Source organism: Stegodyphus dumicola, chromosome 9 (genome assembly GCF_044657685.1).
Source record: "Stegodyphus dumicola isolate Sdum_Otavi_A_Nest chromosome 9, ASM4465768v1".
NCBI classification, from domain to species: Eukaryota; Metazoa; Arthropoda; class Arachnida; order Araneae; family Eresidae; genus Stegodyphus; species Stegodyphus dumicola.
In genome coordinates, this window is record NC_140776.1 from 89,041,776 (window position 1) to 89,067,703 (window position 25,928).

Here is a 25,928-nt window from a genome sequence, read left to right on the forward strand (position 1 = left end):
TTTATCTGTGCTTACGATGGGGCATGAAAGGATGTCATTTACATGTGTGTTAGCTTGTGCCGCAAACGGTGACAAGCTAAAGCCGATGATCATTTTTAAACGAAAAACTATTCCGACGGGAGATTTTCCTAATGACGTAATTATTTGTGCAAACGAGAACGGCTGCATGTGCGAAATAATCATGCATGAGTGGCTACAAAAAGTTTGCCAGTGTCGTAAGGGATCTTTTTTCCAACCAAAAGGGTTATTGATAATGGATTCTATGTGTGCTCATTTACTTGAGTAAGCAAAAACCAGATGTGAAAAACTGTCTACGACCGTAACAATAATTCCTGGTGGCTTGACAAAAATCTTACAACCATTAGATTTGTCAGGTAATAAATTCTTCAACGCTGAAGTCCGAAAGTGGTGGGAGTGTTGGATGAGTGAAGGATTGCATATGTATAACAAAAGCGGTAAAATGCATAGAGCATCTTATGAAGAAGTTGCAAAGTGGGTAGGAAGTGCGTGGAAATCGGTAAAAACATCATCAATAATAGCAGGGTTCAAAGAAGCTGAAATTATATCCTTAGATATAGAGACTGTAAACCAAGAAGATGAATGTGATGATCTGGAAGACTTAAATCAAGATTTACTAAATCTTTTTAATTCAGATAGTGAAGAATCAGATTTTGATGGCTTCATATGATGTATAGTTTGCTGTAATTCCTTTTGTAAGTAAAATTTAAAATTTCCTTTTGTCATTCAAATTTAATATTTCGTTGTTGCAACATTTTTTACGATATAGTCCGAGTATTATAAATATGGACTTCTTTAGTGGGTAAATATAAGTATATTCGTGAATGTAAATATATTTTCAACATTACTTACATTTAATTTATTTTTGAGTTATGGTTTCATTTCATGCATTTATCTTAACTGATATGTCATATATCAGGACATAAGTTGAGATTTTGCATCTTTACGAATCATGACGATGTCAGGCGCAATTTAATCCATTGCGGCGTTTACACTGATGCGGCATTTCTGTGTAATTTTAATTTTTTTCCCGCCATTTTTCTTGAGTGCGCCATTTACGCTGATGCGGCCTTTCTTCCAGAAATTACGGTACTCTTTGTTTCTATTGCACAATAAAATTTTGTGAAATTTATATTATGTAAAATTAAAAGCACATCTCAAGAGGATTCATATGAGTTCCAGAATCTTAACTATATGATTCATTAACTTATCAAACACCAAAATGACATCTTACAGCAGGATAAATTATTAAATTACCCATGTTTCCACTTATAACGGCTTTCTCCTAACATTATAAGGACACTTCTTCTAGGGAGAAAAACAGGTACAACTTCATGCTCAGGACTGGAAAAATCCATAACAACCTAAAAGTAAAAGAATAAATAATTAAAATGTAATTTTTTAAAATTTTATTGCATATGTATTACACTATAAATGGAACATCAGTTGCTCACCAACTTAACTATTGTCAAGATTATAAAATTATATTAGATCTCACAGAAAATTAAATAATTATAAGAAACACACAAACAGCCTTTATCTTGAATAAAAAGGTGTTGATTGTTTACTTTCAATTCAAGCAGCTTTCTTTCAACTGACTGTATTAGTTTAATAATGATTCATTTTGGCACTAATATTAGCCATTAAATAACCACTGCATATTATTATTACATATACGATCAAGTGCAGTCAGAAGCATGTTAATTTTTGATCATATTTATATACAATTATATAATAATAATTTTACTCAATAATATAAAATATAATACTTAATATACATACATTAATAATTAAAGATTTAACTTAAAAATAACAAATTCTAAAAAAATATATAATTTATTTTTATTTACTTATTTTATTATTAGTAGCTCATTTCTTCTCCTTGCCAGAAACAATGTCACCATCCACTAGAAAACAAGGTAGTTCTTTTATTTCAATGTGGAATGGTACAATAAGAAAAAAGATCGAGTTCCTTTTGGGTGTTGAAAATCTCTAGGGTAATCTTTGCTAAGTGGTCGCAACCATAGATAGCAATTTTCAAAACAATTTAATTTGAATTCAATAGTCCTACTTTTATTAGCTTTTTAATAGCATTTACCAGAACTGAACTGTAAATAGTTTAGGCTTAAATAATATTTTGAAAAAAATATTTAATGTGATACCATAATATTAGATAAAATGGCAGAGTGAAGTGAAAGAAAACCCTTGATAATGAAAACATGAAGCCAAAATGGGCAATGGTTAGGTATTTGGCAATAAAATTAGACACTACATTGTGGACTTTTCATTGATAAATGCATACAAACAATGTGAAGATTAAAGAATTGCATAATCTTTGTAATCAGATGAAGAAAAATATCAACTCATTAAAAGTTTTCTATACTTAAATTGAAAATCACACTAAGTTAAACAAATTAAGAGTAATAGATTGTTTGTAGTCATGATCATAAAAATTAAGCAAATTATGATTAGACAGCAGAAGAGAAACACACCAAGTAAAACATAAAATTATAAACACAACAACCTTGCATTGGCATAGAGTTAAGTCAAGATGAATTTCGAGGGCAAACACATATATGTCCCTCTTCATCAGGCGCAAAGAAATCTGCAGGACTGGAAAGCAGCGGGCATAACGATCCTATTTATACTCCACAATAAAGCAAAACGAGAACGTAATGCTAACTATCAGCAAAACAGAATTTTAAAAGTGTAAGGAAGGACTGGAATCCACTTAAATTCATTAACTAAACAAGATAAATCTTAGCAAATGTGAAAAGCTTCAAGAAAATCCAACTCAGCAGTTGGATAAGCTTTCCGAATGACCTTTACAGACCCAAAGTCAAAATTATGATTAAATTTCCAACAATGATTAGCTATTAAAGATTTGTTAATTTCAGCTTTTTGGACATAAGATACGAAACTTTAATGCTCTTTTAGTTTGGACAACATATCTCAAACCACACTAATAAGATATGCTATAAATTTCCCAAGAATTAAAGTTAGAAATGGAGTCGAACCAAGTATTTTATTGATAGGCGAGAAAACGACATGAAAACTGAACTTCTGAAGAATCAGTGCAATTTTATAACTGAAAGAGGGATAAAATGAAAGCTTGACAAGATTCTTAATGTTGTTTCTAATAGCAGAATGTCTTCTTTGATAATAAGCAGAAAATTTTTTAAATGCTTTATAAATGACCACAGGAGAAAAATCATTGGCCAATGGCAACTGATCTCAAGTAACTGACTTCATTAGCAAGCACGGGTTCTGAGAAACAAACTTTTGATCATCAATCTTGGTCTAGAACTGATATCGCTTGTCAATGCAATAAAAAAAGACCTTGTTTCTAAATTTCAAAAGCTCACATCCCAAACGGCTAGTACCACCCACCTTCGTAATCTCTCCACTGTAAATACAAATCCCATCAAAAAGATTAATATCTCTAATATTAACCTTTTGGAGGATCATGTGAACTTAACACTTTGTGGGCCGCTGTCACGCTGGCGTGACTTTTGCTTGCCAACAGTTATTGGCCGCTGTTGCGTACGCGTGACTTATTTTACGTTTGTATAGATAGACATACTATAGCAAAACATTTGATGATCAGGAAACATTGGTTTCAACTGTTTTCTTCTTCCGATTCACCGGACTGCCTATTATTGAAATCTTTTTTCGTGGACACTTGTTTTGTTAGTTTGAGACTGTCTTTCGCTGCCTTCAAATATCGGAAACTTACGTTAGATTTAAAGATATCCTTCAAAATGCTCTTCGATGAGGAAATATATGCTGATCTGTTATCAGAAGAGGATAATTGCTCTGATAGTGAAAGTGATTCGGACAGTGGGAGCGATATAATTATGAAACGATTCAAAAATAAGGGAAGACCAACAATTAGTGAATCTGAAAGTGATGAAGATAATTCTGTGGCCAATGATTGGTCAGAAGTTGATTTTAAACCTAACTTTCATGCTTGCCTGAAATGGTTTGGGTTACAGGTACCATACACACCAGATGTATTATCAACTGTGGAATTTGTTCATTGGAGACGATTTATTTAATTTGTTTGCCACACAAACAAACTTACATCATAATCAGCAGAATAATGATAACAACAATGCATCAATAAAGAATAAAGCTTGGATTGATACAAATGTTGTAGAAATGAAAAAACTTTTGGGGCTTGTTATCCTAATGGGAATAGTAAGAAAACCAGAACAAGATGACTATTGGTCTACTCACCCTGGATTACATACACCTATTTTTGGGAATACTATGCCAAGGAACCTATTTCGGCAGTTATGGAAGTATTGGCACTTCAGTAATAATGAGCATTGCCAAGAAAGGCTTGATAAAATAAAACCAGTTTACTCATACCTGGTAGAAAAGTTTCAAAAAATTTATAAACCCGAGAAAGAATTATAGCTGGATGAAGGTATCATTCCATGGAGGGGCAGGATATCTTTTCGTAAATATAATCCTGCGAAAATTATAAAATATGGAATTTTAGTCCATATGGTGTGTGAGGCAACATCTGGTTATACAGTAGAAGTCCAGAAATCCACGATGCTTGGGACCAGAGGTTGTGCGGATTTTAGGATTTTGCGGATTTCAGAACAGAAAAGATAAAGCATAACATTCGGACTAAAAGTGCAAAATAAATAAGGTGTATTAGATACATTTAATTAAATTACTATATACACTATTGCAATAATTTATTATATGCATTAAATTATTATTACATACATAAATTGATTATATTATTCATTGTATTATATATACACAGCATCGAGGTTTGCCGATTTTGCCTAATGCAAAGATTTCAAGTTTTGGATTCTGGTGTTAGAGTCACTCTTGCTGTAAAATTTAACAGCTTTTCTTTATTTTTCCATATATCATACACAATAGTGTCGCAATTCCATGCCAATCTGCTATAAATCGAAGAGTAGCATCTGCCTCCATCTTTTGCAGAATTTGCACTTTTTGCGTTACCGTCAATGCAATGTGTTTACGTTTTTTAACATTGCAAGCAGTAAAATCATGAGTGCGTTTCTTATCTGTCATTGTATTAAAAAGGGCTGAAATTCAAAATATTCTTAATTGATCCACAAAATATCCGGATTAAAAAAAAGGCAGCACTACACAATCTCGTGAAATAACAAAGCTCAGAAAATACAACAACGTGAACTTGAACGAAGAGTTGAGTGAATCGTCTGCTTTTTTACCTTGATGCAGATTAGAGGGGGAAAACTTCTATCTTATTTATTTTATCTTAATTTTTAAACTTTTTTATGTCAATAATTTGGTATTTCTGTTATGACTCATTATTATTCGGTAGTTATGACGTCATTATTCGGTAAGTGTTTTTTCTTCGATATTTCGTACTCAATGTTGCGGTTTCCGGAACCTATAAACTGAATGTTTATATTTTGAGAGGCAACGCGGATGTCAGGAGTTGGCGGATTTCAGTATTTGACTGTATATGCAATTTAGAAACATATTGCGCACAAGGAAAATCGCTAATTGCGACAATATTGCCCGTGCTATCGCCATATTTAAATTTATGGCACGATGTATATATTGACAACTATTACAATAGTGTAAAGATTGCAGAGGAGTTACTAAAGCATAAAACAAACATCCGTGGCACAATTAGAGTAAACAGAGGAGTGCCAAATTGTTTAAAATCTGCTACATTGAAAAATAAGTCAATGGAATTTCAAAAGGGAAAATTATGGTACAAAAATGGAATTCGGCCAAAAAATTGATAATGGTTATTTCTACGATACATTCAGCAGACATGGTCAAATGTGTGAGTAAAATAACCGAAAAGAAGTGCATTAAACCAATTTGCATACAAGAGTATTATAAATTTACGAAAGGTGTTGATCACGCCGATCAATACCTATCGTGTTATTCCATACTTCGCAAAACAAAAAAATTGACAAAAAAACGGTTTTATGTCTCATAAACTGTGAATTACTCAACACATTCCAGATATACATAAAAAATTCTGAAAATCCTATTAGATTCAAACAATTTTTACTAAACCTTGCACTAGCATGGATTAATGGGAATGAAGAGGAGCAACAATCAAGATCGGCTGCTCAATGTGATAAAAGATCACTGAGGTTTGATCCACCAAGCATATCTTGGACATGAGAAAACATAGAATAACATGTATTAGTGGTAATGGGAGAATTCAAAACCCGCGAAGGGCCTGTCCGCACTGCCACCAAGAAAAGAAGTTCCACTGCATACATGTGTTCTTCCTGCAACATTTCTCTGCATGTTGGAAAATGTTTTCAGAATTATCATATTAAAAAAGCTATGTATCCTAGGAGTTAAATTTTTTAAATAAAACGTTTTAGTACTAATTAAAAAATATAATTGGAATAAAATGGAATAAAATAGTGTAACAGTTATTTTAGTGCTTTCTTTAATAATAATTATATACCAACTACTTATGTTTTGAAAAATTGCGTAAATATAACCGTTGGCGAGCAGTTGAACATGCGTGAACTGGCGGCCACGTAACGCCGCTTCGATAAATGCGCGGCCCGCAAAGTATTAAATTTGCAAAATTTTACATTGCAAAAAAATAAAAAATTCGGAAAATTTTTCTTGCAACATTTTCTAATGATATGCAAAATGATGACTTCATTTCTGCATATTCAAAAATTTCACATTCCAATCTTGAATCATAAGTGCTAGAATCACTTGCTAGAATTTAAAATAATGTATCCAAACATACGATACATAACACTTTTTATGTATTTTTAATACTAACGTTAACTCATGATTAGCATAACAAAATGAAAAGTTTTGATGATTATTGAGGTTGGGAGAAGAGGAGATTGAGGATGCCTGATATTTTTCAGTTCAAATACCATTAAAAATTCTAGTACAGTGGAACTAACAACCATGAATGCCTCTAACCAAAAGTCAACTAGTCATGAAAAAAATTATCTGAAAAGAAAACATCTCCATTGATGAAAATATTATCTTGAGCAATGAATGCCCAAGTCATCAACAAATGATTTTTGAAGATGTTTTGAGATAATCTCTGACATGAAACAAACACTCAAAGATTTCTGAAAAATCTTTTTAATACTTCCCACTGTTTAACTAGTGAAATAGCCAATTCCTCTCAGTGCATATCAATATCTATAAAATATCAAAAAAACATATAGGGAAACAAATTAAAGCAATATGTTTAATTTTGAAATAAAGTTTGAATTCCAACATTCTAAATACTTTTGGGAATGCCAGGATGGACGAAGAAGACGATGATGCGTTTTATAGTGTGTTTAAATGTTGCTATGATAAACTTGAAATGGCTATTAAGTCAAAGTGTAATATGAACCAGAATATTCGTGAAGAGGCAAGGCATGCAATGTGTGAGTTAAAGTGTTTGATTAGTAAGAATTTTGAACGTATTAAGTCGTTGGGTTACCGTGAAGCTTGTAGGGAAAGTCTTAAAGACATTTTCGTAAATTCGTATGCTAGTGCTCTGCTGCCATCTCCTGCAGATAATGTGAAACAAAATTCTTTAAGTTGTGGTCTTGTCATTTCTTCGGAAAACCGTTCGTCAGAGGATATTAAAAAGATTCTTAAATTACAAATCAATCCTGTAGAGAAAAAAGTGGGTATTCTCAATCTAAAAAATATTGGAAATGGCAAGGTATTGATAGAATGCCCCTCTGAAAATGATTTAAAGAGGATACAATCAGAAATTCAAGTAAAATCACCGGAATTAATTGCCTTTCCTTCCAGATGAAGGAATCCCACGATCTTAATAAAAAATGTCCCTAACGAGATAAGGGATGAGGATGTTCTTGATGTTTTAAAAAATCAAAATTCAGACTTTTTTTCAGGAATGAATCTCGAATTCGATTTACGTTAAGGAAATTTCAAAATAAGAGACATTTAGTTATTGAGGTGCATGCGTAGGGGTATTTTACAGGAATGTAGATTAAAAATTTCTTGGAGTATTTGTACTGTGGATGATTTTGTCATGATAATCAGTGTTTTAACTGTTTAGAATATAATCACCATGCTGAACATTGTAAAAACCTACGGGCTTGTTATTTCTGTGCCCATGAACATGAAATTAAAAATTGCCCACATAAGAATTTAAAGGTCTGCATCAATTGCATTAGACGCAATCAAAAAAATAAAAGTTGAGGAAAAAAAAATTAAATGTAAGCCATTTGCCTTTTTCTGCCATTTTCAAGTTGCTGTTGTCATGAATTTATAAGAAGTCAAAATATATCAAGAACAAATTATGGATAATAGTCATAATTCTATTTTAAAATTTGTTCAAATTAATTTACATAGATGTAAGGCTGCTACTCAGCAACTTGTTTTAAATATGGAGGTAAACAATGTTTCTGTTACTTTTATTCAAGAGCCTTGCTCTTATCATGGTCTTATGCCTGGCTTTCAGAGTTCCTTTAGGTTATACTATGATTTTAAGTCAGAAGTCATAAAGGCTGCTATTGTTGTTTGAGCCGGATTTCTACCTACGTTTTTGGATTTGAGATTCTTGGATTATAATATGGTGACTCTTGATATTATTTTTAAAGATACAAAATACTTTTTATTTTCATACTACTTTGAGCCTTTCCGATGTAATGACTTTGACTTACAGAAAATAAGTCGGGTCTTCCAATCTAGGGATTTTGCAAAGCTTATTTGGGATATGGATTCCAATAGTAAGTCTGAACTGTGGTTTAGTCCTTACAGTGATGCTCGAGGAAACAAGCTTGGAGATTTTGTCAGCTCCTATAACTTTTATGTGATCAATGATGACTGTGGCCCTACCTTTTGTTCGGAACATGGGTCAAGCTATATAGAGGTCACAATTTTGGGAGCTGATTTGCTAGCGAATGTTACCCGCTGGTGTCTCTCGGACTGTGAATCATTGTCAGACCATGCAACGATTGAATTCGACTTATCTGTTTCTGCTGCTTCTTTAATTGCTGTCAGTAGATTTTTGTTTAATACAAAAAAAGCAAATTGGAGATATTTTGAAAAATATTGTTCACGGTATATTTCCTTGATCATTAATGGTTTGGATTCTTGCTCAAAAACTGACTCACTTCATGTGATTGTAGATTTTATAACTTCAGTTATTTTTCGGGCATGTATTAAATCTATGCCTACTAGAAACCTTGGTGGTCATTGGAAATTTCCATTATGAGAAAGAGAGTCAATGCTGCTAGACGAAGGTTCCAGAGGACTACTAGTAATGATATACGAGACTTGTATAAGCCAGGGGTGTTTGTGGGACCCCAAAAAATCCCCTGAAACTTTTACGGACTTACTACCGACATTTTGGAGTTTTGAGAAGGGGGGGAGAGAAATGAAAAATTACAATTATGAAGTATTGAATGACCTAATTATAAAAGTTAAATGAATTACTTTTTTTGCAAAATTAATAACCATAAATTTTCAAACATATAAACTACTACATTTTATGTAAATATTTTAAATTACCTGAATTAATTCTTTAAAAAAAAATTATTTAATTTCTGCTGCTTTTTTTTTATTTTCTGATGTTTGTGGGCTTGTCTTCCTTTTGTGGTGAACTTCATAATTGCAGGAAGGTTGGCTTTCATTTTTCTCATTTACAGTTGAAGAAATTTCCTCGAGAACTGCACATGCAGAGATAGAAGGAGTTTGCTTTTCTGCTAATGTAGGTTTTTCAGAGACTCATCTGAAATACATGTTTTTAAGTCCTCTTGATATGTTTTCCAACTTCTGTTCATATTCAGTAAGAGATCTTTGTGAATTGGATCAGTCATTGGATTTTTTGAGCCATATTTTTCACATGAGGTTTCTTTAGAAGCCATTAAATCATATTTAATAGTCTGCACTGCATCTAGGGAATCAATCTTAAGAGAGGTTCTATAGTCAGTGACAAGTGTATCCATTAAGTTGAATGCACTTTCCACTAATGGGCCATGGAAGCAGCTAAGGCAGGCTTTGACCAATTTAGCCAATGTAGGATACTTATAATCATTTGTGAAATCATCTTTTAAATTAAAAACTTTAGACCAATATTTATCAATTGTACACTTGACTTGATTTCCACTTTCATCAGATGTGTAGAGCATTTCTTTGGTGATATCAATATCACTCTGGTATAACCTTATTTCAGCTTCTACTTTTGACTTTTCATTATCACTAAAAATATGGGACATAAAAGATGATAATTTTTCAAAAGCTAATATTGTACTGGTTTTACCTCTTAGCTCTGGATCTAATGCTCTAAAACTAATTAGATATGAATTTTTAAGGGGTAATTTCTGTTTCATATGCTGTGCTGTATTAGTATAAGCTTTCATCAGAGAAATTTGGAATTCTTTTGCTATTGGCTGATTTTTTGATAATTTCTTCAGGAGAGTGGAAGCTTATGCACCAGTAAATATTACTTTGCTAGGTAGATGGAATTCTGGATTTGTGACATCAACCTTTAATAAATCATTATAAGATGTGCACTCTATATTTTCTGGCTTCATAAAAAAAGAGAAAAATTTTGCCATCAATTTATAAATACTGGAATGTATTAAATGAAGGATTGGTTTTTTTGTTTCAAATAATTTAATATATGTGTTGAACTCTAGTAATACTGCTGAATATAATGGCATATGCAATAAAGTTTTGTTTTGCATAACAAATAACCCATTTAGTATTTTTTTTTTTTTTTTTTCCGAGCTAAAGCATCCTTTGTGAGTTGTTGGGAATTCAAGCAAGAATACACCCCTTCAACAATTTTTTTCTGAAGCTGCAAAAATATTTCTTTTATTGTATACAGTTTCAACATAAGAAAAATAATCCCCTTTATCAGTTTTATCCAAGTAGTGAAAATAAAATGCAATAAGAGCATCCCACAGATCTTTGATTCTTTCTAAAACACATAAAATGTACACTCACCTATGGTCCTTCAAGGGCTTAAGTTTTTTAATGGCAAGGGATTCACAGATTTTGAAAAAATTTTCTCTTTTACTGCAGCTTTTCATATCAAAATAGATGTCATCAAACAAATCTTCTAAGTATCTATCAAAAGATGAAGCAAATTTTTTTGCACAGTTATTAGCTGTGTGACATGTGTCACCACCAATATCTAATAAGTGGGGTGCTTTGTTTGATCGTAGTCTGGTTTCAACACCCTTTTTTTTTCCACGCATGGTGTTACATGAGTCCATTAATACACTAATTAAGTTTGCCCATGGAATATTATTATCTTCAATAGTATTAACAACTGCTTTAAAAACAGCTTCTGAATTGCAAGATTCCATCTTTAGAGATGCAAAATGATGAACTACAACTTCATTTTGATTGTTTTCATAAAGCTGCACCAATATTGCCAGTATACTTTCTTTAGCATTGCTAGTACTTTCATCCAAATTTAGAGAAAATGGAGTCTCTTTTAAAGTTTTAATGATACTTTCCTTAATAGTTTTTGCGAGCCCATATTTCATCTTATAACATGCAGTAGTCCTGGACATTTCCAACGAGTTTAGTGCCGTCTGATCGCGGCTCAACAAGTTCAATTAAATTGGGAGCTACATTGAAAGAGAATTCTCGGCGATAAACGAAGTTATTAATATCTCTTGGCGTGCTTTTCTTGTCACTATATCCAATGGCCGAGCATCAGTCTCCAGTAAGTCATCAGTATTTTTTGAATTAGCATAATTACTTAAAGTCATTGAATGTCTAATGCACTTTGAATATTTCATGTGTGTCACAGTTTTAGGATGATTTGTGAAAGCCTTGAATCCTTCCCCATGATACTTCAGCAGTGAGTTACAAAAAACACAATATGCTTGTCCAGCAACATTTATTTTCTTGCACCATGTGCCGATGGTATCCCCATTACCATCTCTCCGTTCAATCCAATTCCACCTAAATGCATTCTGGACACTTTCTTCTAACTGTATAATATCACTATTTATATCGAGAAATTTCATAGTGAAATTCTCTTGCGTACATAAATAAAAAAATATTTCAATAAACAAAATGAAAAATTTACACGTGCATCAATAAATGAAACGAAAATTTTACACAGCGGAGAAAAAAAAGTTGAGAAGCGATCAATGACAAATAGCTAATACGGCGAAAAATTCCCCTTCTCAACTTATTGGCGCCATACCAGGAGAGATAAGACCTTTGAACCCAGAGTCACGTGATCGCACATCTGGTCGAACGAAGTCTCTCCCTTTTTTTCTGCTGCGCCTACTTGCCGAAAGGAATCCAGAAGAGAATGTCCGAGAACCGGGGGAATGAGTCATAGCTCGCAATAAGGAAAAAACAAAAAAGAAGTTTTTTCCCCCTTTTCGCGCATTATCACTGCCTTTGGAGAAAGATAGGAAAAGTTTTCAGCACACACACACTGACCTTGCATTTTCTGCTTTCAAAGCAAACAAAATTACCCAGATCAAAATAAATAATTCATTATTATTCCTACTTCCTTTTGAACGACGATCCCCGGAATTTCCGGGTATCGAAGTTCAAAATCCCCGGAATTCCGGGGTTTCCCCAGAGCACAAACTTCCCTGATAAGCGGAAATACCTTGATTTAAGGAAAAAATACAATGAAATGCTTCTTGAGGCCAAATTAGAGTCTTGGAGGAAGTTTCTTTCAGATATCAATAATGATAATGTGTCGGAAAAAAATTTACACTTATGGTATTAAAGAATGAGATCTCAGGCCTATGGCTTTCAAGCAATAACTTTACGTCTTCCTTGCAGAAAACTGTCGATGCTATTCTTGATATAGTATTTCCTCCTGATTGTGTGAGGTTTGATAATGACTTTCATACTCAGTGGCGCTCATCTGCTCACAGTAATTATGCGTCTGAGATTGATCCTCCTTTTTCGCAGGCCGAAGTTGATGATGTAATTCGTAATTTAAGGCTTGGCAGGGCTCCTGGCCCGGATTCTATTCCCAATGAAACTATAAGATACTTTCATCGGCTTTTTCCAGCAGTTTTTCATAGATTATTTAATATATGTTTGAATCTTGATGCTTTTCCATGAACTTGGAAGAACGCTCTCGTTATTGTGATACCCAAGAAACAAACCTTTGGTGTTCCACATGTGAATAATCTTAGGTGTATCTGTCTTCTTTCTTCTTTAGGTAAATGCTTTGAAAAACTAATTACTAACAGAATTACTTGGCATCTACATAAAGAAAATATTTTTAGTGCTGACCAATATGGTTTCATTGCTCAAAAAAGTACTGAGGATGCACTTCTGCGTCTTAGCAACATTGTACAGAGGGGCAAGATGAGAGGTTTGTACACTATTTTAATTTTTCTTGATAATGAAGGAGCTTTCGATATTCCATGGTGGCCTGCTATTCTTAATTTACTAAAAGAAATGAAAATACCTCATAATATATTTAATGTTGTTTCTGATTTGCTGAAAGACAGGATGGTCGAGCTTTTTTTTTGGGTGGCACCTCAAGTGTTCTTCGACCTCACGGAGGATGTCCACAAGGCTCTGTTTCCAGTCCCAAGCTTTAGATTATTATTATGAATGATCTCTTACAGAAACTTTCTGATCTCTTCAGTTGTGAAGTCATTGCCTTTGCAGATGATTTGTTGATTTGTATTCAAGGAAAAGAAATGCAAAAAGCTTTTCATCTTGCCCAAGATGTTTTAGATTTCATTATGATTGGTCAATGGATTTTAAGTTAAATTTTAACCATGAAAAATCCAAGACCATGTTTATTGATAGAAAAACTACTACTTATGAAGGATATCAATTACTTTTCAATGACAATCCCCTTGAGAGGGTGAATGAAATTAAATATTTAGGTGTTTTGTTGGACAGCAATTTAAACTGGGAAAAAAAAGCATATTTCCTACATTTCTAATAAATGTGAGACTTCAGCGTGGGCTGAATCGAATTGCATGTAATAGTTTTGGTGTTAAATTGAATGTTAGCGCAATTATTTATAAACAAGGTATTGTACCCTTTATTTCATATGGATGTAGAGCTTGGGGATTGTCTCTAAAAAAGAAAATTAACTCTAAACACCTGCTTCGAGTTCAAAGACGAATTTTACTGCAAGTTATAAAGGGTTACCAAACTATTAGTTACAATGCTATTTTTTCTCTTGCTGGATTTCCACCACTGGAATTTTTTCATTTTGACCTTTATAGATTACAAGAATAGTCTTGCAAACTACTCCAGTTCTCATTTTGATCGTTTATTGCCCTTGTCTGTTCTCCCACATCCTTCTGTAATACAACCAGTACTGATTCTGCATAGTATGGATACTGATGTAAATTCATTCTTACTTGTGTTGTATACGGATGGTAGTAGGATTGATGATAAAGTTGGTTTTGCTTATGTTATTTTTGAAGATGACATTGAAATTGAGTGTCATCAATTTCGCATGAGAAATGAATGTACTGTATATATTTCTGGGCTTCTGTGTATTAGTTTTGCAATTAAGTGGATAATTAGCCTGGATGGACATTGTTCCAGCTACTTAATATGTACGGATTCACTCTCTTCCCTAGAATCCCTTTAAAATACCTCTTTATGTAATGATATTATTGTTAATATACAGCAGTCTCTCGGAGATCTGGAGAGGGGTATTTCAGTGTTTTTTACATTTGTTCGTGGTCATTCGGGTAATTATGGAAACGAGAGAGCTGATTGGCTTGCTAAGAATGCAACTAAAAATGATATTAATGTTGATGTAAATATTCCAAAATCTTATTTTAAAAAAACATTCAAAGCTAAAATGATTGAGCAGTGGAATGTGATTATATCTCTTCTCATAAGGGATCTGTTACAAAAACATTCTTTCCAACTATTTTTGAAAGACTGAAAAGTAGGAACTTGTTGCTCAATTTTAAAGTTACGCAATTTTTGTCTGGACATGGTAAGTTTAATGTTTATCTTGAACGATTTAAGCTGACATCTTCCAATTTGTGTTATTGCAATCTTAGCGTTCAGCAAAGTGTTTTCCACCTGCTTTTTAACTGCCCATTGCTTGATAAAGTATGAAATCTACTGAAATGCAGATTAAAATTAATTGGAATTCATTGGCCGCCGAAATGTTATAATTTTGTATCTTTGGATTCGGGCAACCGAGCTTTCAATGATTTTGTTGACTTTTATTTTAAACATTGTAAATGATTTCTTTATACATTTTATACTTTTGTATTTACTTTTTTGTGTTTTTTTCTTCTTTGTGTATGATTTCATTGTATTATTGAAAACTGATGTTATTACTTAGAATTTTGCTTTTTTACTTACGATTTGTAAGTCTCGTGTGATACTTTGTGGTGCACGAGGATTTCTTTTTCTTTAATAAAAAAATAATAATAATAATAAAAATTTATTCTAAAATGTTATGCTGCTCATTTTTCTGTTAACAAAATCATCAATGATATTCTAAGAAGTTTCATTACTCCAGCAAGTATTCTGTTGACAGTACAATAAAATTCCTTAAATGCAGCACTCATTCTTGATCAATTTGTAATTAGAAAAATCCACACAACAAGCAACACTTACAGCAATTGTAAGGAAAATTCATTGTAGTAGTATAATATTTGGAATTGTATTTTGAGGGCTATTTTATAATAAACTGTCAAAAACTGGATTTCATTTTTTTCAGCCAAAACTTTCAGTGGAGTAAGAAAGGCATAGAAAAAACATAAAGCTCTTGAAATTTCATTGTGATTTTTTTGAATACTCTGTACAGCATAAGAACAATTCCCACCTCAATTCCATTTCATACAACAATTCACCTCATCAATGACTGAATGGATAAAACAGCTAAATACCAATAGATCATCAAACCAATAGATCCGTAAATCCCACATACCAGACAAGCTGCATAAGTATTTTAATGGATTACTCTATATATAATATGCCTATGAGCCAGTGGCATTTTCATATCAGCCATTTTCAAGTTTCTAAGTCCATTGTAAACAACTTTTTCAATAATTCATTACATCCCAATGTTTTTTTCGGCTTCAACAATCCAGATGACTAACCCTTATGGAATTATATTTCATGTGAAAAATGCTATCCCCAAACAGTGCTGCCTGGGACAGACCTCCCTTGCCCCCTCTACCCCTTTTCTCATTCTAGAGGTTAAATCTCATTAACAAAGACCAGCAGAAAGCGATTTACAGAACCATGAGTTCGGTCTCATACAAATTATGGACAAACTGTGCTGCAGCCAAATAACTTGTGGGCTTTGATTCTGATGAATTCTTTTGTTATTTATGATATTGTGTCTCTCGAAAAAGCCATGGGCTTAGAAGTTAACAATGAAGATGTGAAAGCTGCATAAAAGTAAACTCAACAAGAAATAACCAAAATAACTTCAGAAGCTATAATTAAAAGTGATTGCAAAGAAAATGTCGTCACAGCAAGAGAATGGAAGAAAATATGATCTTAGTTTTTAATCAGAAATATGTGTGCAAGATAAGGAAAGTTGTAAAATTTCCCTGTAACAATATCACCCTGATAAAGCAGAACAAGATGCAGCACAAATATATTCAACAACAATGTCTAACTTTAGAAATATTTTAAAGCATAGGCAACAACAAATCATATTAGATAAAATTTGAATGAAATGGAGGCTGAGAGACTCTCAAGAAGAGTTCAGTGATGCTACGAGACAAAGAAATGATCAAAGAATATGCCCTAGAGACACAGTTAGTTACCTGATATTTTTATGAAAAAGGACTCCTTATTCAGAGTCCTTAACATCTCATTCCTTTCTCTTACTCATCACTCTTCACTTACACTGTTCATTCTATTTTGCACATAATGTAAAATTAAATTAAGTTTTCAATGTTAACTGCTTCATTTTACTGTCTCTTTATCTTATATTTAATGATTTCTACTGATTTTGTATTGTGAACTTGTACACAAAGAACAGTCGCAAAGCTTAAATAAGCAATCATCTGTGATCCAGAAGTGTAATCCTGTGATCCATTATGTGAAATGTCTAATAGCATTTTACATTAATTTCTAAGAGGAAAACAGCTTTAGATTATGAACATTTCTGGTAACAAATGGCCTCTACGAATGATTTACATTCACGAAATGAGGCTTCACTTACTTTTAAACACAATGAATGCATATTAAATATTTTACAAAGAGTACAAAGAATACATATGATAATGTTTGTTCATTAGCATTTGTAGTATTTTAACATAGTACATTCATAAAAAAGTTGTCATCCAAATTCAAGCACTTTAATTGCTGAAGATTTTAATTAATGTATTAAGTAATCAGAATTTGGTTTCTGTTTATTTAATTGTTGCATTAGTAGTAGAAAACTGATTTAACTTAATTATAGCATTGTTGCGAACTATCAGTTCATTTATATCTCTCTGAATGATCGCTTTGAATAATAGAACAAAATTAAGAATTTATTATAAAATTAATTACAAATATAAATTTAAGTAGCTTAAGCAGAACAAAGACACAAACAGTTTCTCCTCATATCATACAAGATCATTCGTTCATCCTTATCATACAAGAAATATTGGCAATTGCCTGCCAAAATCACTTGCACAGTAAACTCACAGTTCAGTTAAATGTCAAAGTTGAATAACGACTAAAACAGCAATTATAACACTCAGCTGTATTTATATAGGACATAAGCTTCTAGAAAATTCAAGAAAGATCTGTGGCATGAAAAGCCTTTAGATACAACATCATACCTGAGAACCTAAACTTAGAGAAATAATTCCATCTTCAAAAGCGGAATGTGTGTCGACATGTGGAGGAATACCTAAAATAATAAAACAAATAAAAAATTATATAAATAATTATTATCAAAAAAGAACATGGAATTTTAGAAATATAATAAAAGTAATCTAATTGCATTAAAGTTCCCCCCTTGAATCTCTGATTACACCTTAGGCTTACAGAATGAATATATTTGCATAAATTAAATAGAACTAAATTTTTAATCTTCAGTATAAACTGTTTATATATAACAAATGATATTACTGAATGAAATTTCTACAAGGTATTTTTTATAAATTTCTATAATTTTTTGTAAATTTCTATAACGTATATGAAAATTTCTATAAAGTACTATAACTGGTGAATATGAATTTCTATTACATACATTCATTACATTAAATGGTATATAATACTGCTATCTCCTCAATCATTAATACATATTTCTTTAATTCTGATGTTAAACAGCATTTAATAAAAACACAGAATATATGTTTATTTTTAACCTCTTTGTAAATTTAGCTCATGCAAAAGTAACTAAAAGGAAGTTTAACAGAATAACATTATTAAAATGACAAAAGAAGAAATAAATACTATGTACAAGGTAACCAAAAAAGTTCTCACTGTTTCTGATATGACATTGGATGAGTAAACCCCAACATAAAAACAGTCACCAAACCTGGCGATAAAGTCGTTAGGATGAGAGTCTGGACATTAAACTAAAGTATAAAAGCATATTGCATCGGAACTTCAAACATAACGTGACTCACACAGTGACTGATTGAAATGGGCGCATCAAAGGCACTCATTCGGAGTTGTTTGCTGTATGATTTTAAAGTGGGCCTGTCAGCAGCAGAATCAAGTGACCAAATTTGCCAGATCTTTGGGGATGATTACATTAACAAAGGAAGCACCAGGTAATGGTTCCAGAAGTCAGGGGATATGTCTGATAAATGACGCAACACACAGCGGTCGGCTGTAAATGTTGGACAATGAGGCCCTGAGAGCAGCCATAGAGAGTGACAGTAGCCAAACATTTGATGAGCTTGCTGGCCACTTCCAGGTATCTGTTGAAACAATCAGACTACATTTGCACCACATAGGAACGGCATACAAGCTAAGCAAGTACCCCATTCGCTGTTCAATGCAAACAAGCAACAGCATGTTGCTCTCAGTTTGTCATTGCTTACTTGGCACCACAATGCATCCATAGTTGATTGTGTATTCACTAGCGGTGAAAATTGGGTCCAGTATGACACACCCAGGCATTTTAGACATTGGTTGTCACCCAGGAGCCCTGTGCTTCACACTGAGACCTTCTCTCCACCCACGCAAGATCATACTCATTATCTGGTTGACTAGTCATCTAATGGTGCACCTTGAGCTCCTGACAGTAGGCCAAACCATCACAGCAGACCTGTACTTGCAGCATTTGGAACGTGTGCATCATGCACTGATGCATAAAGAGCCAGCATTGGTCATTCATATTGGTGTAGTCCTCCTCCATGACAATGCGAAGCCGCATGTGCCTCGGGGGGGGCATCCAGTGGACCAAACCTCAAAGTGGCTTTCACGTACTTCTTTGCATCCAAGACTCCTGAGTTTTACTGTGATGTCATCCCAAAGGCAGCTACTCAATGGCAAAAGACACTGGATGCCGATGGTGATTACTTTATTATTTGTTTTATGACTTTTTCTTCCTGACTGTCCAAAACGGCAAACTTCTTGTGTTACCTTGTACAATACATAACATTGTATATCCTAATACTTTTTGATAGTTTTTTTTATATTACCTTGCCCAGGTAAATAGTGGTTGACAGTAAGTTGATCTGGAACTCTTGGAATATAACCTAGGGCAACTAATTTTTCTAAATGAGGCATACAGATAGTAGGGATTTTTGAATCCAGACATTTGTTTTTATCAATATTGTTGCTCCCATAAATAAATTCATAACCATAATGCTTCACTTTTCTGTGCTTCAAAACAGCCTTATCTGAAATAAATCGCAAATAATACATACTACATTAATATTTCTTGACAGTAAAAACCATTCATACAAAAATAGATATATAATGACGTTTTTATCCATTTGTACTACACTAAGACAATGTTTTAAGTATTTTATAAATACCGCTTTTAATAAAATACTCCTTTTATAAATACTCCTATTGCTTTCATAAATTTCTCATATCATTTATAAAGCATACTTCTTCGAATCAAAGATGCACCTTTTTTCTGTTATACATACGAATAAACAGAAGTGTGCCTTAGAATCATACAGTATCTTGGAATAAATTTGGTATCTTGGAATTTTTACAAAATTACTATTTATTTTTAAATAATCTTTTCCAAATTACTAAATTAAATAGGAATAATATTGTTGCTAATAAACTAGTCATTTATTTTTTAAAATGCTAAATATATTTCAGCATTTGATTTCATAATTTTATTTTCTTGGAATCAAAATCTTTTCCTCTGATCGTGGGGTTGAAATTAACGCATTCATCTCTGAATCGACTGCTTCTTAAAACCACAGAAATATAAAAATACCTAAAAATTTATTTTAAGTGTAAAAAAGGAGTAAATTCTAAACTACTATTAATTTAAACCAATTTACAAAATAATATAATAATTTAAGTATTAATTAAAAGAACCTGATACACCTTTCAGTTTTCTTACAGTCAACAAAATTAATTAATCTACGAGTAATTTGGTCTAATTATGTCAACAATGAAACAAGAATTAAAATGAGGATTTAAGGAAATTATGTTTTAGTTCCCGTTTCATCAAAAGATGGCCCGAGTAGCTTAACTCTTGTGCAGCCATTCTTATCTTATCTAATCACTGTATCTTATCTCGTTCATTTGCGCTTTGGCAGCTGAGGATGATGGTTCAGTAAAACCATTGAAACTAGTCCTGTAAAAATTTGCAAATATAACACTGAATTTTGTTGTTTGACTTCTAAATCAGCACATGATACTATCAAAAGCTGGCTGCCCATGAATGTTCTATCAAAGTTTAATAAATCAAACCATTTGCATTACAATAGATTTTACACTATCAATGAAAACAACAATAAAAAATTGTCCATACAACAAACTTAGTTCCTCCAATTTAATCATCACATCCACTTCAATTCAGATATTCAGATATATATATCTCTCTGTATACCATACCTTCAAATTTGTGGGAGGACAGGCACCTGGATGATTCAGAATCACAGAGGAATGAAGAGTCTGGTCTGAGCATTCTTACAGGAAAGCTTCATTTTATGCATGGATGCAGAAGTAGTAGGACGGGCAATTGCATAGTTATCTGGGGTTGTGAAATATAATGGGAGAGATGTACATTTATTATACAGGAAATATTATCCAATAAAGCATAATTATGGCCATTAATTTTAACATGCCTGCACTTTTTGCACCATAGGTTAGTAGAAACAGATTCCCTCTATGACTGACATGTGTCAGGAACATGACATGAAATCAGTCCTGGGGACAGACTCTTGGCATTAAGGAGACTATGCTGCATCATGTACAAAATACTTTAAGCTCACATGCATGTGCTACAGCACACAAAGTCAAGATTTCCTGCTGCAATATCAACAAAATTTTTACAGAAATGGAATGCATCCATATTATGCAAAGCATGCCCAAGCACTTGAAACAGATGATAATGTAATTCAGATTGTTTCTGCACAATGATTTCAGCCACAGTTTGCTTTTCCCTGTTTTTGTAATGTTCACAAATGAGTCATGATTTGCAAGAAAAGGAAACTTCAATTCACATAATGGCTAAATAAAACTTCATGTGACACAAAGTCATGCAGCATAGAAAAATATTGTGGTAAATGCTAAGGCACATACTGAGAGGGTATCTCCTATAAATTGGTAAGTCAGCATTGAGACACCTTGTATTGATTTATTACTTGTTGTTCAAAATTTTTTATTATTTATTAACTAAGACAATTCCAGTTTAATTTTACTAACTATGGCACAACTTTAAGTTCATTCAACTTTTTATTTTCTCTTTCTTGAGTCGCCATAGAGCCCTAAGAAGTGCATGGAGGTCCTGAGCTCCTCGTCTTACATCACACAGCACAAGATGTGAAGCACTATGTAAGATGTGAAACTTCATGAACTTTTATTACAGATTAACATTTTTCAGCATGTTAAATGAGTACTTAAAACTAAGTTTATGTACAACATTCAACTCGCTTATGAAGTTCACATAAACTGAAAAATTTGTGCGTAAAGATTTATCAAATGTGATTAGGTGAAAACATGTGAGAAAATTTTAACTAAGATGTGATAATTCAGCACCAAATTCCTACATATGTATATTGTGGTACTATATTTTTTTAAAAGGTACTTATATTATCTTATTGACCATGAAAGTTGGCTACCATCACATCATGAATGTTGTTGAAGATGTCACTAAAGTTGTATTATGGAACTATAGGTTCCTATGGAATTCTGAAGGAAGGCCTCTTTATAATAAAAAATCAGTATTTGACACACTTTATTTTAGTACTTTGAAAAAAAAAGGGGGCTTTATTTAATTTCTTCTATTTTGTCAGGCTGTCCTACAAGCTCTGTTTAGAATGCCATGAGTGCAAGCTTCCCACAGGAAATTTTTCTAATCTATTTCTGTTTTGCCAACCACATCCAACAGTTCTCTTCTCTATTGAACGAAAGTTAATTTTCTTGTCCAGCTGTAAATAAACCAAAGCACACTCACAAATGCTGCATCACCATAGTTCATCTGTTTTTAAACTAATCCTTTCCATTAATATACATATTTTTTATGGTAGGATCCCATAACTTTGAAAATAATCTACTGCTTCCTGTTCCGTAAAAGGCAAGTCCCAAATTGTATTTTTTCTCCAAAATGCAAGAAAACGTATTGCAATAACAGTTAATTTATAGCCTTCTTCATAAAATCAAAAGATAACTTATCTATTAAACAGGGTTACACCAAATGAAAGTGCAGATGTTATGAGCAGGTTGTTATGCCATGCTTATCTCCATAATTGGTGCTAATCACATTACTTGGCAACAGTTTTGTGGTTGATGAGATAATATATAAGGGGGAAAAAAACTTGGAAGTCTGCTAAAATATATCTTTAAAACTTGAAGTTATTAATAAAGGGAAATTTTTTTAATTAAATTACAAAGAATTTTTTGTAAAAAATTGATTCTGCATTTATCACACAAAAGTATCTTTCTCACATAATTTATCTTTAATCATTTAATCTTTTGCTAAAAATACCTTTCTTCCATGCTTCATTAATGGTGAATACAAATCAAGCATGCATATAACAATGAAGAAAATACAGATGAGACTGAAAAAGTAGAGGAAGCCATCATATAATATGATTTTCTTTGAGAAAACATTCACTACTTGTAAAGAATTAAAGGCATTCTTCCCATGTATCTTGGTAGCGTAAGTGGTCAGCACATCCAGTTAGTACTGGGTTGGTGCATAAATCTGTACCATTCTTCAATGGGTTGACAACCCTGCATTGCAAAGCCTTCATTTTTCATTATTCAATTGTTCCTCTTCAGTTTGGAGTTTGGTTGTAAAACCTCATTTTGATAAAAACTGCTGAAATCGATTGGTTTATGATAATCCTCACCAAACAACATGGAAAACTATGTGCTAATAATTGCAGACTTATGCACCAACACAATAATTCAAAAGTCTTCAATTTGATTCCTAACAAAGGTACAGTTGAATTTTACAAGTTTCCTATTTCAAAAGATGCTTAATAGATTTACAATGGGAGTCTAATTTTGAGACTTTTGTAGCTTGGTTTAGTTTAGATGAGTTTCACTGCCTTTATCAGTCACCTTTTAAGTGAGAGGAATATATAAAATTAAAAGTCACTCCTTGAATAAGTTCTTTTGTAATAATAGTCAACACACAACTAAATAGAAGGACTTGAATTTAATTCCTCATCAGGGCATGTAGATTTTTCAAGTTTTCTGTTTCATAAAAACTAATAACTTCACAAAATACTGAAAAAAAAATTACATAGTGAAACCTCATTCAGTTTTCCCATATTATGCTGATAAAATTAAGTATAAATATAAAACATTTAACACAAATTTATACTTATGTGAAGAAGGGCAAAAATTCATATTTTACCATTACAGTCCTCAAAACTAAATACAGAGAGCATTTTAAATTCTTCTTCAGGTGTAATAAAATCTTCCATTAAAACAAGTCCTTTTGGCCAACAGCTATATGTAGCATTGTATTGAGGAACATCAGATCCTAAAATAATTTACAAGAAAATAAAACTTAGTTGAACAGAAGTTAATATTCATAAGCAGTTCATTAGAGATTAAATTACAATGTGTTTAATTCACAAAATTATACTAATTAACTGATGATATTTTACAGGGAACTTTTATTCAGAAAATTATGCACATAATATAGAATTTATTCTTGTTGAATACCACAGAAGTTACGATTAATGTTAAAAAGAATCTGGCACATATTTAAAAAAAAAAATTAGATAACATGCAAACAACTATTCTGTATTTAACATATATTAGGAACAATGGTATTTTTCCCTTAATTTCGATAAATTTCATTATATTACTACCTTAAATCATAAATAAACTCAATGTAATACTGCAAAATTAAGATATCCAGGACAAATATGAAAAGAAAATGACAAAGCTTTCCTCATTGTATCATCCACAACAGCATGAACTACAGCTATCAATCAACAATACAGGAGTCCCAATTATTCTTCTAACACTTAGCATGATCAAATAAATTAACACTTTAACATTTGTCATATAACGTTAGTCACACTTTAAAGCTTAACATAATATAACATTAAATTTTTAGCTACTTAATATTCTATTTACATAAGTATAGCCCTTCTTATAGGTACAGTTGAATATAGGAAAAGCATGAATTAAGCATTGAATTCTTATAGGAAAAGCATTAGAAGCATTCATTCATTATTTTTTAAAGATTTTGCGATTTTAATTAATTGTTAAGAAATAGTAACATTGCCCGTTAATATTTCAATTTTTCTTCCGACAGAAAAGTCTATTAATTAAGGAAATTTGTAACTGATTTCTAACTTTATTCTTATTTATTGTCACTGCTGGAAATATCTTGTTGTAATGAAAGTTTTCCATCACAAAAAGTCCTTAATACAGTTAGAAAAAAAGCATGAAAGCAGTACTTGAGCCAAAGCGGTGATTAATACTGCCGGCATTAATCACCACTTTGGCCCAGAAACTTGGTGGCCGCAGGTCCAAAAACAGATCAACCTCATTTCGGATGCTCAGTGCAGAATAGAAGATAGCACCAGCAAGATGTAGCTTCAGGTGAGAAATGACGTAGAAGTCCAAAGGAGCGATGTTGGGGCTATATGGTGGGTGTAGGGACATCCAAGTCCATAAAGAATGAGAAATTCCTTTAATAAGTTCATTCGAGTCCATACAGCCAGTGAATGCAGTCACATGTGATCTTGATTTATCTTGATGAAATACTACCTTTTCACACCAGAATTCAGTTCAATGTTTTTCCTTGACAGGAGCATCAACAAAGTCTAGCATCTTGCTATACACCTTAATGGTGATGATTTTACCTTTTCCCAGATACTCTTTGCGGATAATATCATGGTAATCCTACAAGACACGAAGTATGATCTTTCTATTAGTCAAATTGTAGTTTGCGACGCTGCTGACGGGCTCACCTGGAGCAGACCAACCCCCTTTTCGGCCTATGTTGTTGAAGTAAATCCACTTTTCATCACAAGTGATGATCCGGTCCAGAAATTTGTCCTTGTGTTGATATTCGAGCAGATTAATGCAGGCCCAAACACATCTATCTGCCCTTATCTATTTGAGTCAGCTCATGCTAAACCCAGCAATTGAACTTGTACATCATCAAGTTTATGCGATGCATAGAGCAATTAATGGACAATGTCTACATCCTTAGCAAGCTCTCGAGTGGTTGCATACTGATCTTCTTCCACAAGCTCACGAGTGGTTGCATACTGATCTTCTTCCACAAGCTCACGAGTGGTTGCATACTGATCTTCTTTCACAAGCTCACGAGTGGTTGCATACTGATCTTCTTCCACAGGTTCTCGGAGGTGGACCTCATGAACTTCAGTAGGCCAGAGCGCTCTGCTTCTTGA

General features: G+C 32.7%; 1 protein-coding gene across 2 annotated transcripts in view; it reads right to left on the reverse strand.

Moving 5' to 3' along the window:
- Window positions 1–25,928, reverse strand: part of LOC118204310 (tRNA (carboxymethyluridine(34)-5-O)-methyltransferase alkbh8-like) — a 101,511-nt gene that overhangs the window by 56,848 nt on the left and 18,735 nt on the right. For both annotated transcript variants that reach the window (XM_085823739.1, XM_085823738.1), the window contains exons 3-6: window positions 23,906–24,034; window positions 19,548–19,748; window positions 17,730–17,800; window positions 1,276–1,382 (exon numbers count right to left, since the gene is read on the reverse strand). In XM_085823739.1, the coding sequence (XP_085679865.1) occupies window positions 1,276–1,382; window positions 17,730–17,800; window positions 19,548–19,748; window positions 23,906–24,034 (508 nt within the window). The remainder of the gene's footprint in view (window positions 1–1,275; window positions 1,383–17,729; window positions 17,801–19,547; window positions 19,749–23,905; window positions 24,035–25,928) is intronic.